This window comes from Ovis aries, chromosome 3 (assembly GCF_016772045.2).
Source record: "Ovis aries strain OAR_USU_Benz2616 breed Rambouillet chromosome 3, ARS-UI_Ramb_v3.0, whole genome shotgun sequence".
In the NCBI taxonomy this organism is placed as follows: Eukaryota; Metazoa; Chordata; class Mammalia; order Artiodactyla; family Bovidae; genus Ovis; species Ovis aries.
In genome coordinates this window covers 133,944,801-133,958,207 of record NC_056056.1, presented here as the reverse complement: position 1 = coordinate 133,958,207, position 13,407 = coordinate 133,944,801, and the positions used below count along the sequence as shown (strand labels likewise).

General features: G+C 49.8%; 1 protein-coding gene across 1 annotated transcript; it reads right to left on the bottom strand.

Annotated features, from left to right (window-relative positions):
- Positions 1 to 542: 542 nt before the first annotated feature.
- Positions 543 to 10,793, bottom strand: LOC101112555 (keratin, type II cytoskeletal 75). The gene is made up of 9 exons (XM_027967282.2): positions 10,232 to 10,793; positions 9,483 to 9,697; positions 8,484 to 8,544; positions 8,038 to 8,133; positions 7,076 to 7,240; positions 5,011 to 5,136; positions 4,650 to 4,870; positions 3,067 to 3,101; positions 543 to 1,204 (listed from the first exon to the last, which is right to left on the bottom strand). Exons 1-9 carry the CDS (start codon positions 10,715 to 10,717, stop codon positions 981 to 983), a joined length of 1,629 nt encoding a protein of 542 aa, XP_027823083.1. The 5' UTR covers positions 10,718 to 10,793; the 3' UTR covers positions 543 to 980.
- Positions 10,794 to 13,407: the final 2,614 nt, after the last annotated feature.

Genomic DNA, 13,407 nt, shown 5'->3' with positions numbered 1-13,407 from the left:
GGGATGTGGGAGCTTCCTGCAATTATGGCCTAAGTGGCCCTTCTGTTGGCTGAAAGCATTGCCCCCAGGGCTGACTTTTAACTCTTCTCCTGACCTGTTATTTTCCTGCTCACATCTGCAAGTTGGAAGTTGTCAGGAGACAATCAGCCCTTTTCTGGCAGAGGGCTGGGCTGCCCACACTACGTCAGTGTCCTCAGAACTCAGTCTGGTTTGGGAGGAGATGGCATTGCCCTGCATGACATACAGAGTGGGGAGTCTGAACAGAGCTTCCGCCCAGGGTCTTGGGCTTCTCAAAGAAGGCATCCTGACGGGAGGAGGGGGGAGGTGGGCAGAAGGAAGGAGGGAGGGAATCTGGCCAGTGCTTGGCCCTCCTGCCCCTCCCATCTTCTCAGCTCAGTCTTCTTAGCTCTGAGGGAAAAGGAGGGAGGTCAGATGCGCTGAGCCCTCCCTGTGCCAGGACCCCACGCTGAGAGGAGGTTTGGACGGGGAGAAGGATCACTCTGTGCTCCATCACCATTCCAAATAGAGGGCTGGACACCAGACACATTATACACGCATTTAATAGACATGATCCTGGGAGGAAAGAGAGAGAGGCTTCACTCTCGTCCAGCAGGCAGCTCGTAAGCATCGTGAGACAGGTGGGCTGACACTGAGATGGCCTGGGAGATACAGACTGCATCTGGAGGAAGGGAGGAGGGAGGCAGAGCTGATGGGGAGTCTCTGAAAGACAATCTGACAGTGAAATTGGAAAGAGAGCGGGTTTGGCACAGAGTGGGTACTAGGAGCAGTCTGGGGGCTGGGGGAGGCTTAGGCTGGGGAATGGGATTCAGACAGGATGCCAGGCTTCCTGGCAGCACAGGTGGACCTCGAGGAGGGGAGGCGAGGAAGAGCACCTAGGTGAGCAGGGACGAGTGCAGACCCGCCAGGCGAGTGGGCGGAGCTGGCTTCAGCGCAGGGGTGAGGGAGCAGGGTGACTGCGCTTAGTGCTTGTAGCTCTTCCGGCTGGAGGACGTGGTGGAGACAAACTTGATGCTGGAGCCGCTGCCCCCGAGGCCCCGGCTGCTGCTGTTGCTGAAGCTGGAGCCGCCCAGGCTGTGCCCACCACTGGTAGAGGAGTAACCGCTGCCCCCGCCGAGGCCCAGGCTTCCACTGGCAATACTGCTGCCACCCCCGTAGCCACTGGAGACGGTGGAGGTGACCACAGCTGCCGGAAGGGAGGAGACGTGGTCAGAACCAAGGGCAGGAGAGAAGCACCTGGGGCATCGTGGACAGCTCCCCAAAATCCATGGGGTGGGGACGGGTGGTTTGCCTCTTTCCAGTTTTCCGCCCACTTCGTGAGCTCTCTGTCCCGTGTCTCAGTCTAGTCCCACCTGCACCACAGCGCCAGATGTCCTCCCAGTCCGAATGGCTTCCTGCCTCTCCTCTGCTACTTGGTGCCTCTCTTCTCCTTCCAGAACTCACTGGGATGCCCGTCCTCTGGGGAGCTCTTGTACCCACCTGCCTTGCCTTTGATTCCCCTGCTGTTCTATCCCCACCTCCCCCTGGCCCTGGTGTCTCCCTTCCTTCTGGATGCTCACAGCTGGTTGTGGATACGTTTCCCTTTGTGTCCTCCAGCCCACACTCTCTGAATTCCAAGGCAGGGCTGGAATATTCTCGATAGACCAAGTGACAGATGACCCACTGGCTGGCTAACTCTGTCCCTTTTCTCCTCCCGAACTGCTCCCTCCCTAACTTTCAAACCACCCATCATCTTAAACATCTAGTACCTTACTTTGGGCCCTTCTGAAGGAAAGCTGAAATAAAATATAGACTCTGTTATTGGATGAATTGTATGCTCCCCAAAATGTGTAGAATAACTGTAAAGTGTCTTTACTTGGACATAGGACCTTGTAGATGTAATCAGGTTAAGATAAAATCATTAAGGTGGGCCCTGGTCCATTATGACTAGTGTCCTTTTAAGAAGAGGGAAGATGTTCAGTTGAAGACAGACACACAGGGAAATGGCCTGTGTGTCTCATAGAGACAGAGGCTGGAGTGAGGCAAGGAACACCAAGGCTGGAAAGCTACCACCAGAAGCCAGGAAGAGGCAAGGAGGGTCCTCCCTACAGGTTTTAGGGACACATGGCCCTGCTGACACCTCCATTTGTAATCTCTAGCCTCCAGAACCATGAGACAGTGTATTTCTGTTGTTTCTCACCACCCAGTTTGTGGTACTATGTTATGGCAACCTTAGGAAATAAGCACAAACTTTAGGTGCTTTCAAGAAAGGAAACTCTAGAGGTCATGCCAGCCAGTCCCCAAATTAGCTTTGAGGGTCTCTGGAGCCACTGGACAAGGACCTTAGGGAAGGAGGACCTCTGGGTGGTTCAGAGTCATTGCTTAATATCATCAATCGCTAAGGTGACTCTCATGTCAAGAAAACTGAACTCACTTGCAGAGTGTAAGGTGTAAGAATCGTCTCTCGGCCTCACGATGCCAGCACTGAGCTCTGTAAATGGTGACTTCTGTGCTTACCAGTGCAGGCTGTGCAAGCTTGTTAATGAATGCCTCTCCTGCTTCTGGGGAGCGGCACCAACTGCCAGGTCTCCTAGAACTCTCACTGCCTTGAAATCCTTGGTATCTTTCTGTGTTATACTCCACAGAGTTAAGCTGAGCAGTGGGGCTTCTCCCAGACTGTTCTGGAAGAGGCTGCCCAACCAGCAATGCCCTAGTGCCCAGCATGAAGGCTGTCTCTAATGCTTGAGAGCAATCAGTATCTCTCTAGGGTGATCCAGTCTGGGCAAGGGAAGGTGTGGCCTGAGGATCCTGCAACCCATGTAGAAGGATGAGAGCAAACTTCCCATTACTCCCCTTGTGGTGCCCTCTCACTTGCAAAGAGGTAAGGTCGGTGACTTTAAGGTCTCTCCTAATAGAAACATAGAATCTCAAAGCTTCTCAAAATGAACCTCCCATTGGTGGGCTCCCCTCCAATGCCCCATACATCCCTGGCACCCTCTGACATGCCCACCATCTCCCCAGTCCCCAGCCACATACACTCCAGATGACACGAGAGGATGTCATACTCACAGATATTAACTGGAGAAACGCCCTCTCCACTCAGCCTGATGGGGAGGAGGGAGAAGGAAGGTTACTGTGGTGTCCAGCAGCTTGTGGTCTTTTGAAATGACATTTGTGCAATTGTTTTAAATTCACTGAGAAAGCCTTCAATTATTTTTATTGCAGGAGTAATGGAGGTTGAAATTATTTAAATACCATTAGTATTAATAATAATAATAATAATAATAATAATCTAATGAATGAACTAATGCAGAGTTGGGGTTCATAGGAGTCAAATCTGTAATCTCAGAATTTTTGGTGTAAACGAGATAAACACCTTAAGAAAATTAAAATTAAAGCGAATCATATGTTAGCGTCAGCTGGAAAGGCAGGGCTGTCATAGAACAAGAAGATCGCTCTGTCAACAAGGGCCTATTGTCAGGTACCAAGGTTATTACAGGTGTGGAGAGGAGTCTGAGTCATAAGTGTAACAATAGCAATCATCGGTCTAGCCTTGTTGTAGCAACTAGAGTAGTTTTGCTTTAGCATCTTGAGGACAGAAGTGGCATTCATTATAAATGCAGACCTAGCCCTTGAAAGGGCTACCTACCTATTACCCACATTATGCCACTTAATTCTCTCAACAACCTCTAAGTAGGTATTACAATCTCGGTTTTACCGATGGGGAAATTGAAGATCAGAGAGGTTAACTAACTCGATCATGATCACAAATGAGGTCAAATTAATTTGACTCCAAAGCCCACATCTTTGGCCACTGAAATGAGAGGGAGCTGACCACTTGCCGTGTCCCATCCATTGTTCTGAGAGCTTCGCTGGTAGTCCCTCACTTTAGCCCTCTTAATAACATAGAAGATGGAAACTCTGGTTGTCCCATTTTACAGATGAGGACTGGAGAAATCACACAGCTGGTCATACAACTGGTACTGGCAGAGTCCAAAGCCCCCAGTGGGCTTTGGGGATCATGTGACCTGGCCTCTTTATTCCATCATTAAAGACATAGAAAGCGGGGGTGGGGAGCATTGGTGGGAGGAGGATGCTGAATTTCCTAAGCTTATGTAGCTAGTTCGGAGAAGGCAATGGCAAGCCACTCCAGTACTCTTGCCTGGAGAATCCCAGGGACGGGGGAGCCTGTTGGGCTGCTGTCTAGGGGGTCACACAGAGTCGGACACGACTGAAGCAACTTACCAGCAGCAGCAGCATGTAGCTAGTTAGTGGTAGACCTGTTGGCCCAAATCCTAGGACAATTTATTCTCAATTCAGAGTCTTTCATACTACATATCCAGACGCACTGTGTGACCAAATTTCTCCTTTGAGTTGATTTTACCTAGATCCAATCAGCTTCTAGATTTCTATGGGGTGCTCAAAGCAGTTGCACCTCAAATTAGGAATTGCTGATTATGATTTCCCTGGAAAGAAACTGCACCTGAACTCTTTGTCAGAGTCCAGTTCTACCAGCATTTTGCTCCCCTTTCCAGGCAAGGAAGGGCCTGTATCAACCTGCGCGCATGCATGCATGCAGAGTCCCCTTCAGTCATGTCCAACCTGAGCCCCTAGGAATGCCCAGGCTGCTGGGATGGGTGATCTGCCCTCACCTGCACTCCTCGCCCTCCAGCAGCTTCCTGTAGGTGGCAATCTCCACATCCAGGGCCAGTTTGATGTTCATGAGCTCTTGGTACTCGCGCAGCAGCCGGGCCATGTCCTGCTTGGACTTTTGCAGGGCCTCCTCCAGGTCCACCAGTTTGGCCCGTGCATCCTTGAGGGCCAGCTCCCCGCGCTGTTCTGCATCGGCAATGGCTGTTTGCAGGTTGGCACACTGTAAGGAAAGGAGGAAGCCATGAACCTTACTGATAACCCCTGGAAATCTGGTGCTTCTTGGGAAGAGTCCTGTAAGTGAGGCAGAATGACCCAGAAGACATAAGTGTGCAGGGAGCTCTGGGTCCTGCCAGAATGTACCTGCTTCTTGATGTTGTCGATCTCGGCTCTCAGCCTCTGGATCATCCGATTTGTCTCGGAGATCTCTTGTTTGGTGTTGCGGAGATCATCGCCATGCCGGCCGGCTGTGACCTGCAGCTCCTCATACTGACAGAACCAGAGCAGAGTCAGTCACTCCTTCAAACCCTGGCCTGAGCACTACCTGCATGCCCAGCCTGGCCCTCAGTGCTCTGAGCAAGCCCATCCATGCACTCATCATTCACCCATCCCCTTGCTTGTTTCTTGACCACATCTACTCACCAGGCATGTCCTGGGCTCTGGGAATATCATGAAGAGAATAATCAGACTCCTGCCTACAGTTTTTTTTTTTTTTTTGAGATGGCAAATAATTGAACCAGGCTGGCATTTGATACCAGCAGTTATCAGTAAGGCTCCTGGTTTGTTCCTTTCCTTTCCTTACCAGCCTGCATATTATTGAATTTATAGCTTCAAATTGAGCTGAGTGTCCCTTAGGAAGTAAACTAAGTCCTATGGGGCTGTGATAAAGGAATCTGACTTAGATATGGAAGTGAGGGATGGGGTAGGGAATGGACAGGGACGTCCCTCTAGAGATGGAGATATTCACACCAGGCACTGAAGGCTGGGAAGGATTGACCGGCTCAGGGTAGAATATTCCAGACAAGGGAAACAGCCTGTACGTGAAGCCCCCAGAGCATGCAGAGCGCGAGGAGTGAGGGATGATTTGGCACTGTCCTTGGGGAGTTCTTGGTCATGGGGCAGACGTCAAAGACCAACTGCGACCATGAAGTTTGGCGGCCCTCCTGATGCCAGTGCTGGGGAAACAGAGGCACTGCAAACAGCATTGGAAGGAGCTCAGGCTATAGAGGACCCCGTTCTGAAGACTTCAGAATCCTCCATCTTAAATTGCTCTCTGTCTAATGGTGTGGGTCTAGGACACCATCATTTAGGAGAAATAAATGCACCCTGTGTCCTCCAGCAGACTGGAGGAAACTCACACCTTGCCCAGTGGAAGAAGAGCCCCTGCCTGAGCGAAGATCTGTCCGATTTCAAAAGTGCTGAATGGTTCAGCTTCTTTGTTTCTGGACACACATGGTTAAAAGCAACAACAGTCTTCGCCAACGCTGCACATTGCAACCACCCCACTTGGAGTTAAGTGCATCCCACCTCCACTCACTGCCAAGGAGCTACATCCACTCTTGCAGCCCTGGCACCTGACACCTGCTTCTTTTCTACCACTTCCAGTGGCAGCGACTAAGGCAGGGCAAAGACCAAGGCAAGGGATGAGAGCCAGCTTGTAGGTGAGCAGCTGCCCTGGAAAATCATCTGCGTTTGGCCGATAACTGGTCTCATGGGTTGGAACATTCAGGCTGCTACACCCCTCCAAACCCAAACCTTCTGGCCATCTGCACCTTCGGACAATAGTTCTCTGTGGTCATGCCAACCTCCCTCTTCCCAGGGCAAGCTCTCTTGTTCGGCAAAGTGTTCATTTCTGCCCCCTAGCCCCACAGGACTGCTTGCTCAGCCTTGCAGGCCCTCCCTGCTACTTGACAATCTTTTGTTCCCCGCCACTTCCAAAACAGACTAAAGCCCACCACTTCTTGGAAGTGTTTTATTAATGCTTTTCCCCTTCTATGACTGTTCATTCATCTCATGGCCTCCCAGACCTTGGACTCCTTTTGTATTTTGCTCATTTACAACTTTGTAATTCTGCTTGGCATACAGTAGGAGTTCTGTAAATGAACAAGCCTGTTGGAAACAGCTTTATGAGCATTTCTTGGTTGTTTGAGTCTCATCCAGCCCCTGGTCAGTTGGTAAGTGGTGGAGGGACTGTGGCTGTCCTTCTGAGCATCCAGCATTGCCTGACCGCTTATCAGCATATGTGTGTATTGGGATTTCCACATCCATTTCAAGCTAAGTTTTCATAGCCTCCTAGACACTTCTGCCAAGTTGAAAGAAACAGGAATGCTTGCATGACTCCTGAGGCTTATGGCTAGTAGTTAAACAATGATCTGAGGCTTCAGAGAACACTAGATCTGCAGCCTATCACGGAGGTGCCCATGCTCACCTTGGTCTGGTACCAGGACTCAGCCTCCGCCCGGCTGCGGTTGGCGATCTCCTCGTACTGAGCTTTGACCTCAGCAATGATGCTGTCCAGGTCCAGGCTGCGGTTGTTGTCCATGGACAGGACCACGGACGTGTCGCTGACCCGCGTCTGCATCTGACACAATTCCTGCAGAGCCAGTTAACTCAGTGTCACCACGCAATAAAAGAAGGAGTCTTGAAATTACGCAATTGACCACCCATCCAAGTCAGGTGTCCTTCTTTGGCATCCCCAGCAGGGAGTGCCCAGCTCCTGCTATGCCAGCCGACCCTTGAGGAGTTTCTGGGTCATAGATCAGTGGAATGGGAGTGTGTCCCCAGTATCCATTCTCAAGGCTCCCCTCTGTGCTTTTTCTCTGAATATGAAGGATGAGCAAGTGTTCTCTGAATCCAAATTAGATCACGTTGAATATGACATATGTGACTCATATGCCAGCATGAAAGGTTTCTTCAGGATGGGGTGATTTTTAGGACCCCTCCCCCCACACACAGTGTGACTTCATTGCTCTCTACCCCTCTGTCCCCTTCCACAGGCCCAGGTGTCTGCCATCAGAATGGAGATGCCCAGAAAGAGGCATCTTCAGGGGCCAGGAAGCACCCTGACCAACGGGCTGAGGGGCAGCTTGCCTTCTGAACTTCTCTGAGACAGGAAAGAGAGAGATGGGTCTTGATTCCTTGGGAATGTTACCCAGTGACATGGGAGTTTAGGAATCAACATTTGCTCCTTGCTCGGCCATGGGATTGCAGGGAGAAGACTCAGAGCTGGGGTGGGGTTAAATGTGGCAGGACTTCAAGCAATTCTTCCCAATCTTCATGACCTCTCCAACCCTCCATCCCAGGGAGACACTATATGGATAACATCCTGCCACATCCTTTTCTTGCCAGGCTTTAGACGTAGGAGGGACAAACACACATGCAGGATCTTACTGCCTCAAAGAGCATCTGGAGGAAGTTGATTTCATCGGTCAGAGAGTTGGCCTTGGCCTCCAGGTCCACCTTGTTCAAGTAGGCAGCATCCACATCCTGAAAAGACAGCACAAGATGCTCCTCTGAGACCCTGGCCCCAGGCAACAAGCCCCAAAGAAGCTGGGTGGACTCCCTGGCCCTTCTAGTTTGGATTTTAGCAAACTCTGTATCTGGGGTTTGGGGCTGGGGCTGGGTAATTGCTGGGAATTGTGGCTTGAGTCTCCTGGGCTAACAGAAAACAACAAGGTCACTGGGGCTATAAACATGGAGGGAGGGTCTTGGCCAGTTTGAGCTCTCTAGATATCCTAAGGGCTGAAATCACTTTTCTTGGGTGGCCCAAGGGTCTGTCACCCCACACTCTCAGATTCGGTTTTGAATCTTCTCCTTTGAGAGACATTTCCACCCACCTTCTTTAGAGCCACAAACTCATTCTCAGCAGCTGTGCGCTTGTTAATTTCATCCTCATACCTGTAAGCACAGAGGAGAGGGGGCGAGCGGTGAGTGAGGGTTTGATTGAACTCTTCTCAGGCTGAGGTGGACTACTTGTGTAGCAAGAGACCTTTGTGTGACTTCAGGTGATTCACTTAACCTCTGTTTCTCCCCCTGTAAAAGGAGAATAATTTCTTCTGCCAGTTTCTTTTTCCTTTTTTGCTTTTGTAAGACTGGAAGGTGGGCATGGAGCTGACAGGGATAGTAAAACATATGTATGCAACTCTATCCTCGTAGAGATGCACAATTTCAATCTTGAAAAACTTTTTGCTGTCTTAAATGCCTGCTGGAACTGTGAGATAAACTTTGTTCAGGACACTGCTTCAGTTGATTTTTGATATATTTTCACTGAACCTCAGGGCAGCCATTTAAATAGTGTTTTTTTTTTTGTTTGTTTTTTTTTTTTTTTAGTAAGTAGGTGTTGCTTTAAAATAGAAACCAAGGGTGAGCCACCTAAGGGGTTGGGGAGGACCATCTTTTCTGTTGGATACCTCACCTGTTGCAGCCTGGGTGATGGCAAGTCAAAATTGACTCGCTCAGGAGGATCAGATTGCCTGGTTCATACTCTAGGGTACACCTTGGCAATGCAGGCATCTCAATAATAGAGCCCATGTTCAGTGCAGTTAAATAATAAACTGACTGTAAAGTAGTATATTGCTTTCAGAGCTAGAATGTTTTGTTAGATGACACAGATGTCCCTTTGCAGTCATGGACACATTTAAGAGTCAGCTTCTTGTTGGTAGTGATGCATGAGATGAGAGTCCCTTTGTTACTCCATGCTCTCCTCTTCTCATGAGATGATGACTACAGGTCCAAACCTCTCTGACATGGGCATCTGCTCCTTTGCTCTCCTCTGGCCCTCATCAAGAGGAGTTTGGGGATGACTGCATGTGATCAGAAGGGTCTCTCACTCTCACCTGACTTTGAAATCCTCCACGACATCCTGCATGGTTCTCAGTTCAGCATCCAGCCTGCCTCGCTCGGTGGTGATGCTGTCCAACTGCCTCCGGAGGTCGGTGATGTAGGCTTCGAAGAAGGGCTCCAGGCTCTGCCTCACAGTCTTGGTACCCTGCTCCTGCAGGAGGCTCCATTTGGTCTCCAGGACCTTGTTCTGCTGCTCCAAGAACCGCACCTGGATGGGAGAAGAAGAGAAGAAATTCTGGAGAAACTGGGGAGGCAGAGCCAGACACCACCCCAATGGATATAGAAGAGAGGAAAAGTACTTTTCACCTGATACCCTTCTGCCAATGATATAAGTGATAACCCCTGTCAAAAAGGAAAAGCCCATCAAGCTACCCCGACATTCTCTGGGGCTCCAGAGGACTAGTGCAGTGGCGCCTTGATGCGGAGCCGCCATTCTTAGAGTGTCTCTACCAGCCCTGCTCTGGGTTAGGTTGGCTTTCTCAGGGAACTTGAGAACTTCACATTTCCCTCTGTGTTGACTGAACCAGCCAGCATGGCTCCCAAGGAGGATGAAGGGAAATACCCACAAGTCCTGTGGGGCAAGCTGGCCCCACCTGCAAATACGTCTGCCCCTGAGGGATGCTTGCTGAGTGAATGTGCTTTCCCGCAGGGAAGCTGTTGGGCCATGGCTGCTGTCTGAACTTGGCCTCCCCAAGAGTTCCTGGCACCCAACCCTGTGGACCAGATGCAGCTCCCAACTCACCTTGTCGATGAAGGAGGCGAACTTGTTATTGAGGGTCTTGATCTGCTCCCGCTCCTCTTTCCGCACCCGTTGGATGTTGGGGTCGATTTGCAGGTTGAGGGGAGTCAGGAGACTCTGGTTGACGGTGACCTCTTGGATGCCTCCAGGGGGACAGACGGAGAAGCCGCAGCCCCCGTAGCCCACTCCAATTCCACCCCCATAGCTGAATCCACTGCTGACCCCAAACCCGCTGCTTGCCCTGCCACCAAAGCCACTTCGGAAGTTGCTGCCACACCCACTGATGGAGACCCGCTTGGTTCCCCCCAGGTTGTAGAGGCTGCGGCTGCCGAAGCCGCTGATCCTTCCCAGTCCTCCACTGCCCCCAGAGGAGTGGGTCACGGACACGGAGCTGAAGCGAGAGCGGCCGGTGGCTGGGCTGGTGGCTGAGGCTGTGCTGAAACCCCTGCGGCTGCCGGTCTGGAAGGTGATAGTGGACTGTCTGGACATGGTGTCTGGGAGAGGCTGATGAGGAGTGCTCCTGCTGTGGGTACGTGTGGAGGGGGATGGAGAAGACAGGGCGTCTGGGGTGCCCTGGCCCCCTGGGCTTTTATGGGCTCTGGGAGGGGGGGCGGAGCACGCTCCTGCAGGCCTCTGATGGCATTTTCTCGGCATCCACCAACCCTGAGCCCACACTCGGCTCCCCTCCGAAAAAGGCGTAAAAGCCACGCGCTTGTTCCCTGGCATCCCTCCCCCACATGGAAACTCCTTTCCAGTTGCAACTTGATCAGCAGATGAGTGAGAAGCACGTTAATTGCCTTCAGTCATGTCCTAATCATGCATTTTAAAATGGACTCAGAAAACACTGCCTCATTTCCAAACCGCTCTCTTAGGCCTGGGACCAACTCCCTCCTGTGCAAACATCTTGTGTCAGCCCCAGTGACCATGGTTCACTGTTGCCTGTTCCTTCCTACCCCTTAGGTGTGCATCTTACTCCTGAACTCTTTCTCAGCTATTAACTCTCAGAGGCCCCACTCCCAACCCCAACCCTGGCCCAAGCTGTCCGTCCAGATCTTGAAAATCCTGCTCTCCACCCGTCTTTCTCAGGAATCCATCCCATTTTGATGGCCCCTTTGCTTAACTCTGAAGCTGCCATCAGTATTGTGTGGGTCACACCAACGTTCTGGGGTGTGAGTGAGTGTGTTCGTGTGAGCACATATGTCCTGTCCACTCCAGTGTAACGTGACCATTAAGGTCAGGTCCTCTGCCTACGTGGAGAGAAGCTGAGAGAATGGGAAGATGGGTTTGAATCCCAGCCCTGCCACTTCCTAAAGGTGAGACATGGGGCCAGTCATGAAACATCTCCGGGCCTCAATTTGAGTGTCTGTAAAGTGGGGTTTGTGATGACTATTCATGGGAAAACAGATTTTGCAATGCCAAGGACATGCAGGTGCTGAGCCAACTCAACAGAGTCTTCTCTCCTGATGTAATCACGTGTTTGTGAAGGAAGTGCCAGCAAGGTGCCCATCCTTATACAAGTACTCAGTATTTGAAAGCAGCACAATGCACATTCTTTTTTCTTTATTAACAGGCTTATGGTTCTGTTGGGAAGACTAAATTAAGACACACTGAGGAACTTATGAAACGGTGATGCTCCATAAAACACTGCCTCTTGTCTCTGTTTGAAGCCGTCTCATCCCAGAAGTGGAGAAGGCAATGGCAGCCCATTCCAGTGCTCTCTTGCCTGGAAAATCCCATGGATGGAGGAGCCTGGTAGGCTGCAGTCTATGGGGTCACGAAGAGTCGGACATGACTGAGCGACTTCATTTTCAGTTTTCCCTTTCATGCATTGGAGAAGGAAATGGCAACCCACTCCAGTGTTCTTGCCTGGAGAATCCCAGGGACGGGGGAGCCTGGTGGGCTGTTGTCTATGGGGTCGCACAGAGTTGGACACGACTAAAGCGACTTAGCAGCAGCAGCAGCAGCGGCAGCAGCATCCCAGAAGTCTCCTTGACCAGCCACTCCTCCTGTTGTTGGCCAAGGATCCTGACCCTTTAATCCTTCATCAGAAAGTCCCATGGCTGCACTGAATAGAGGGCTTGTTTATTTCCCCCCGTTAGTCTTAATATTTTTTTAAATTGGAAACTTTTATACAATTTTAAAAGGTTACTTTGCATTTGCAATTATGACAAAATATTGGCTGTATTCCTCACATTGTACAACACATCCTTGTAGCCTATCTTACACTCAATATTTTGTACCTCCCACTTCCCAACAGCTATATTGCCCCTTCCACTGGTAATCACTGGTTTGTTTTCTGTATGTGTGAATCTGTTTCTTTTTTTTTGTTTTAATAGCCACTGGTTTGTAGAGTTTTTTATATTCCACATATAAGTGGTATCATATGGTATTTGTCTTTCTCTGTCTGACTTATTTTACTTTAGCATAATGTCCTCCAAGTCCATAAATATTGCTGCAAATGGTTGAATTTTGTTCTTCTTTATGGATGAGTAGTATTCCATTGTGTGTGTATATATATATTCTCTATCTCCCACATCTTTATTCATTAATCTATTGATGTACACTTAGATTGCTTTCATATCTTGGCACTTGGAAATAGTGCTATGAGCATAAACATGGGGAGGCTAAACAATATGTCACTAAACAAAAAGCAATCAATGGATCATGGAAAAAATTAAAGAGGAAATCAAAAAATTCCTAGAGTTGAATGAAAATGAAAATAAGCTGACTCAAACCCTATGGGATGCAGCATAAGTAGTTGTTTTCATGCTTTAAAAATTGGAGTAGAGTTGATTTACAGTGTCTCAGATGTATAGCAAAGCGATTCAGTTTTATAACTGCAAAAGCAGTTATAAGGGGGCAGTTTATAGCATCCCTGCTGGTCTTGTTGACTGTGTCTCCAACCTCCATAAATCTCAATTGATAAGAAAGCTCCTGGTTCTCTTTCTTCTGCATCTCATCTCCCCATGGAGGGTGGAGGTGGAGTCAGACAGAAATCATTAGATCTTCTTTTGTCTTGCTGACTTCTTGCCTCTTGCAGTGGCTTTAAAGGATGGGAGAGGGAGAGAGGAGCTGAAATGTATTCTGTTTGTGTTTTGTGCATGAGAAGCCAAGTCCCCATGTGGTAAATGAAAGAGATCAGCATTGTCTGGCTAGAGAGAAGCAGAGCCACATTCTGT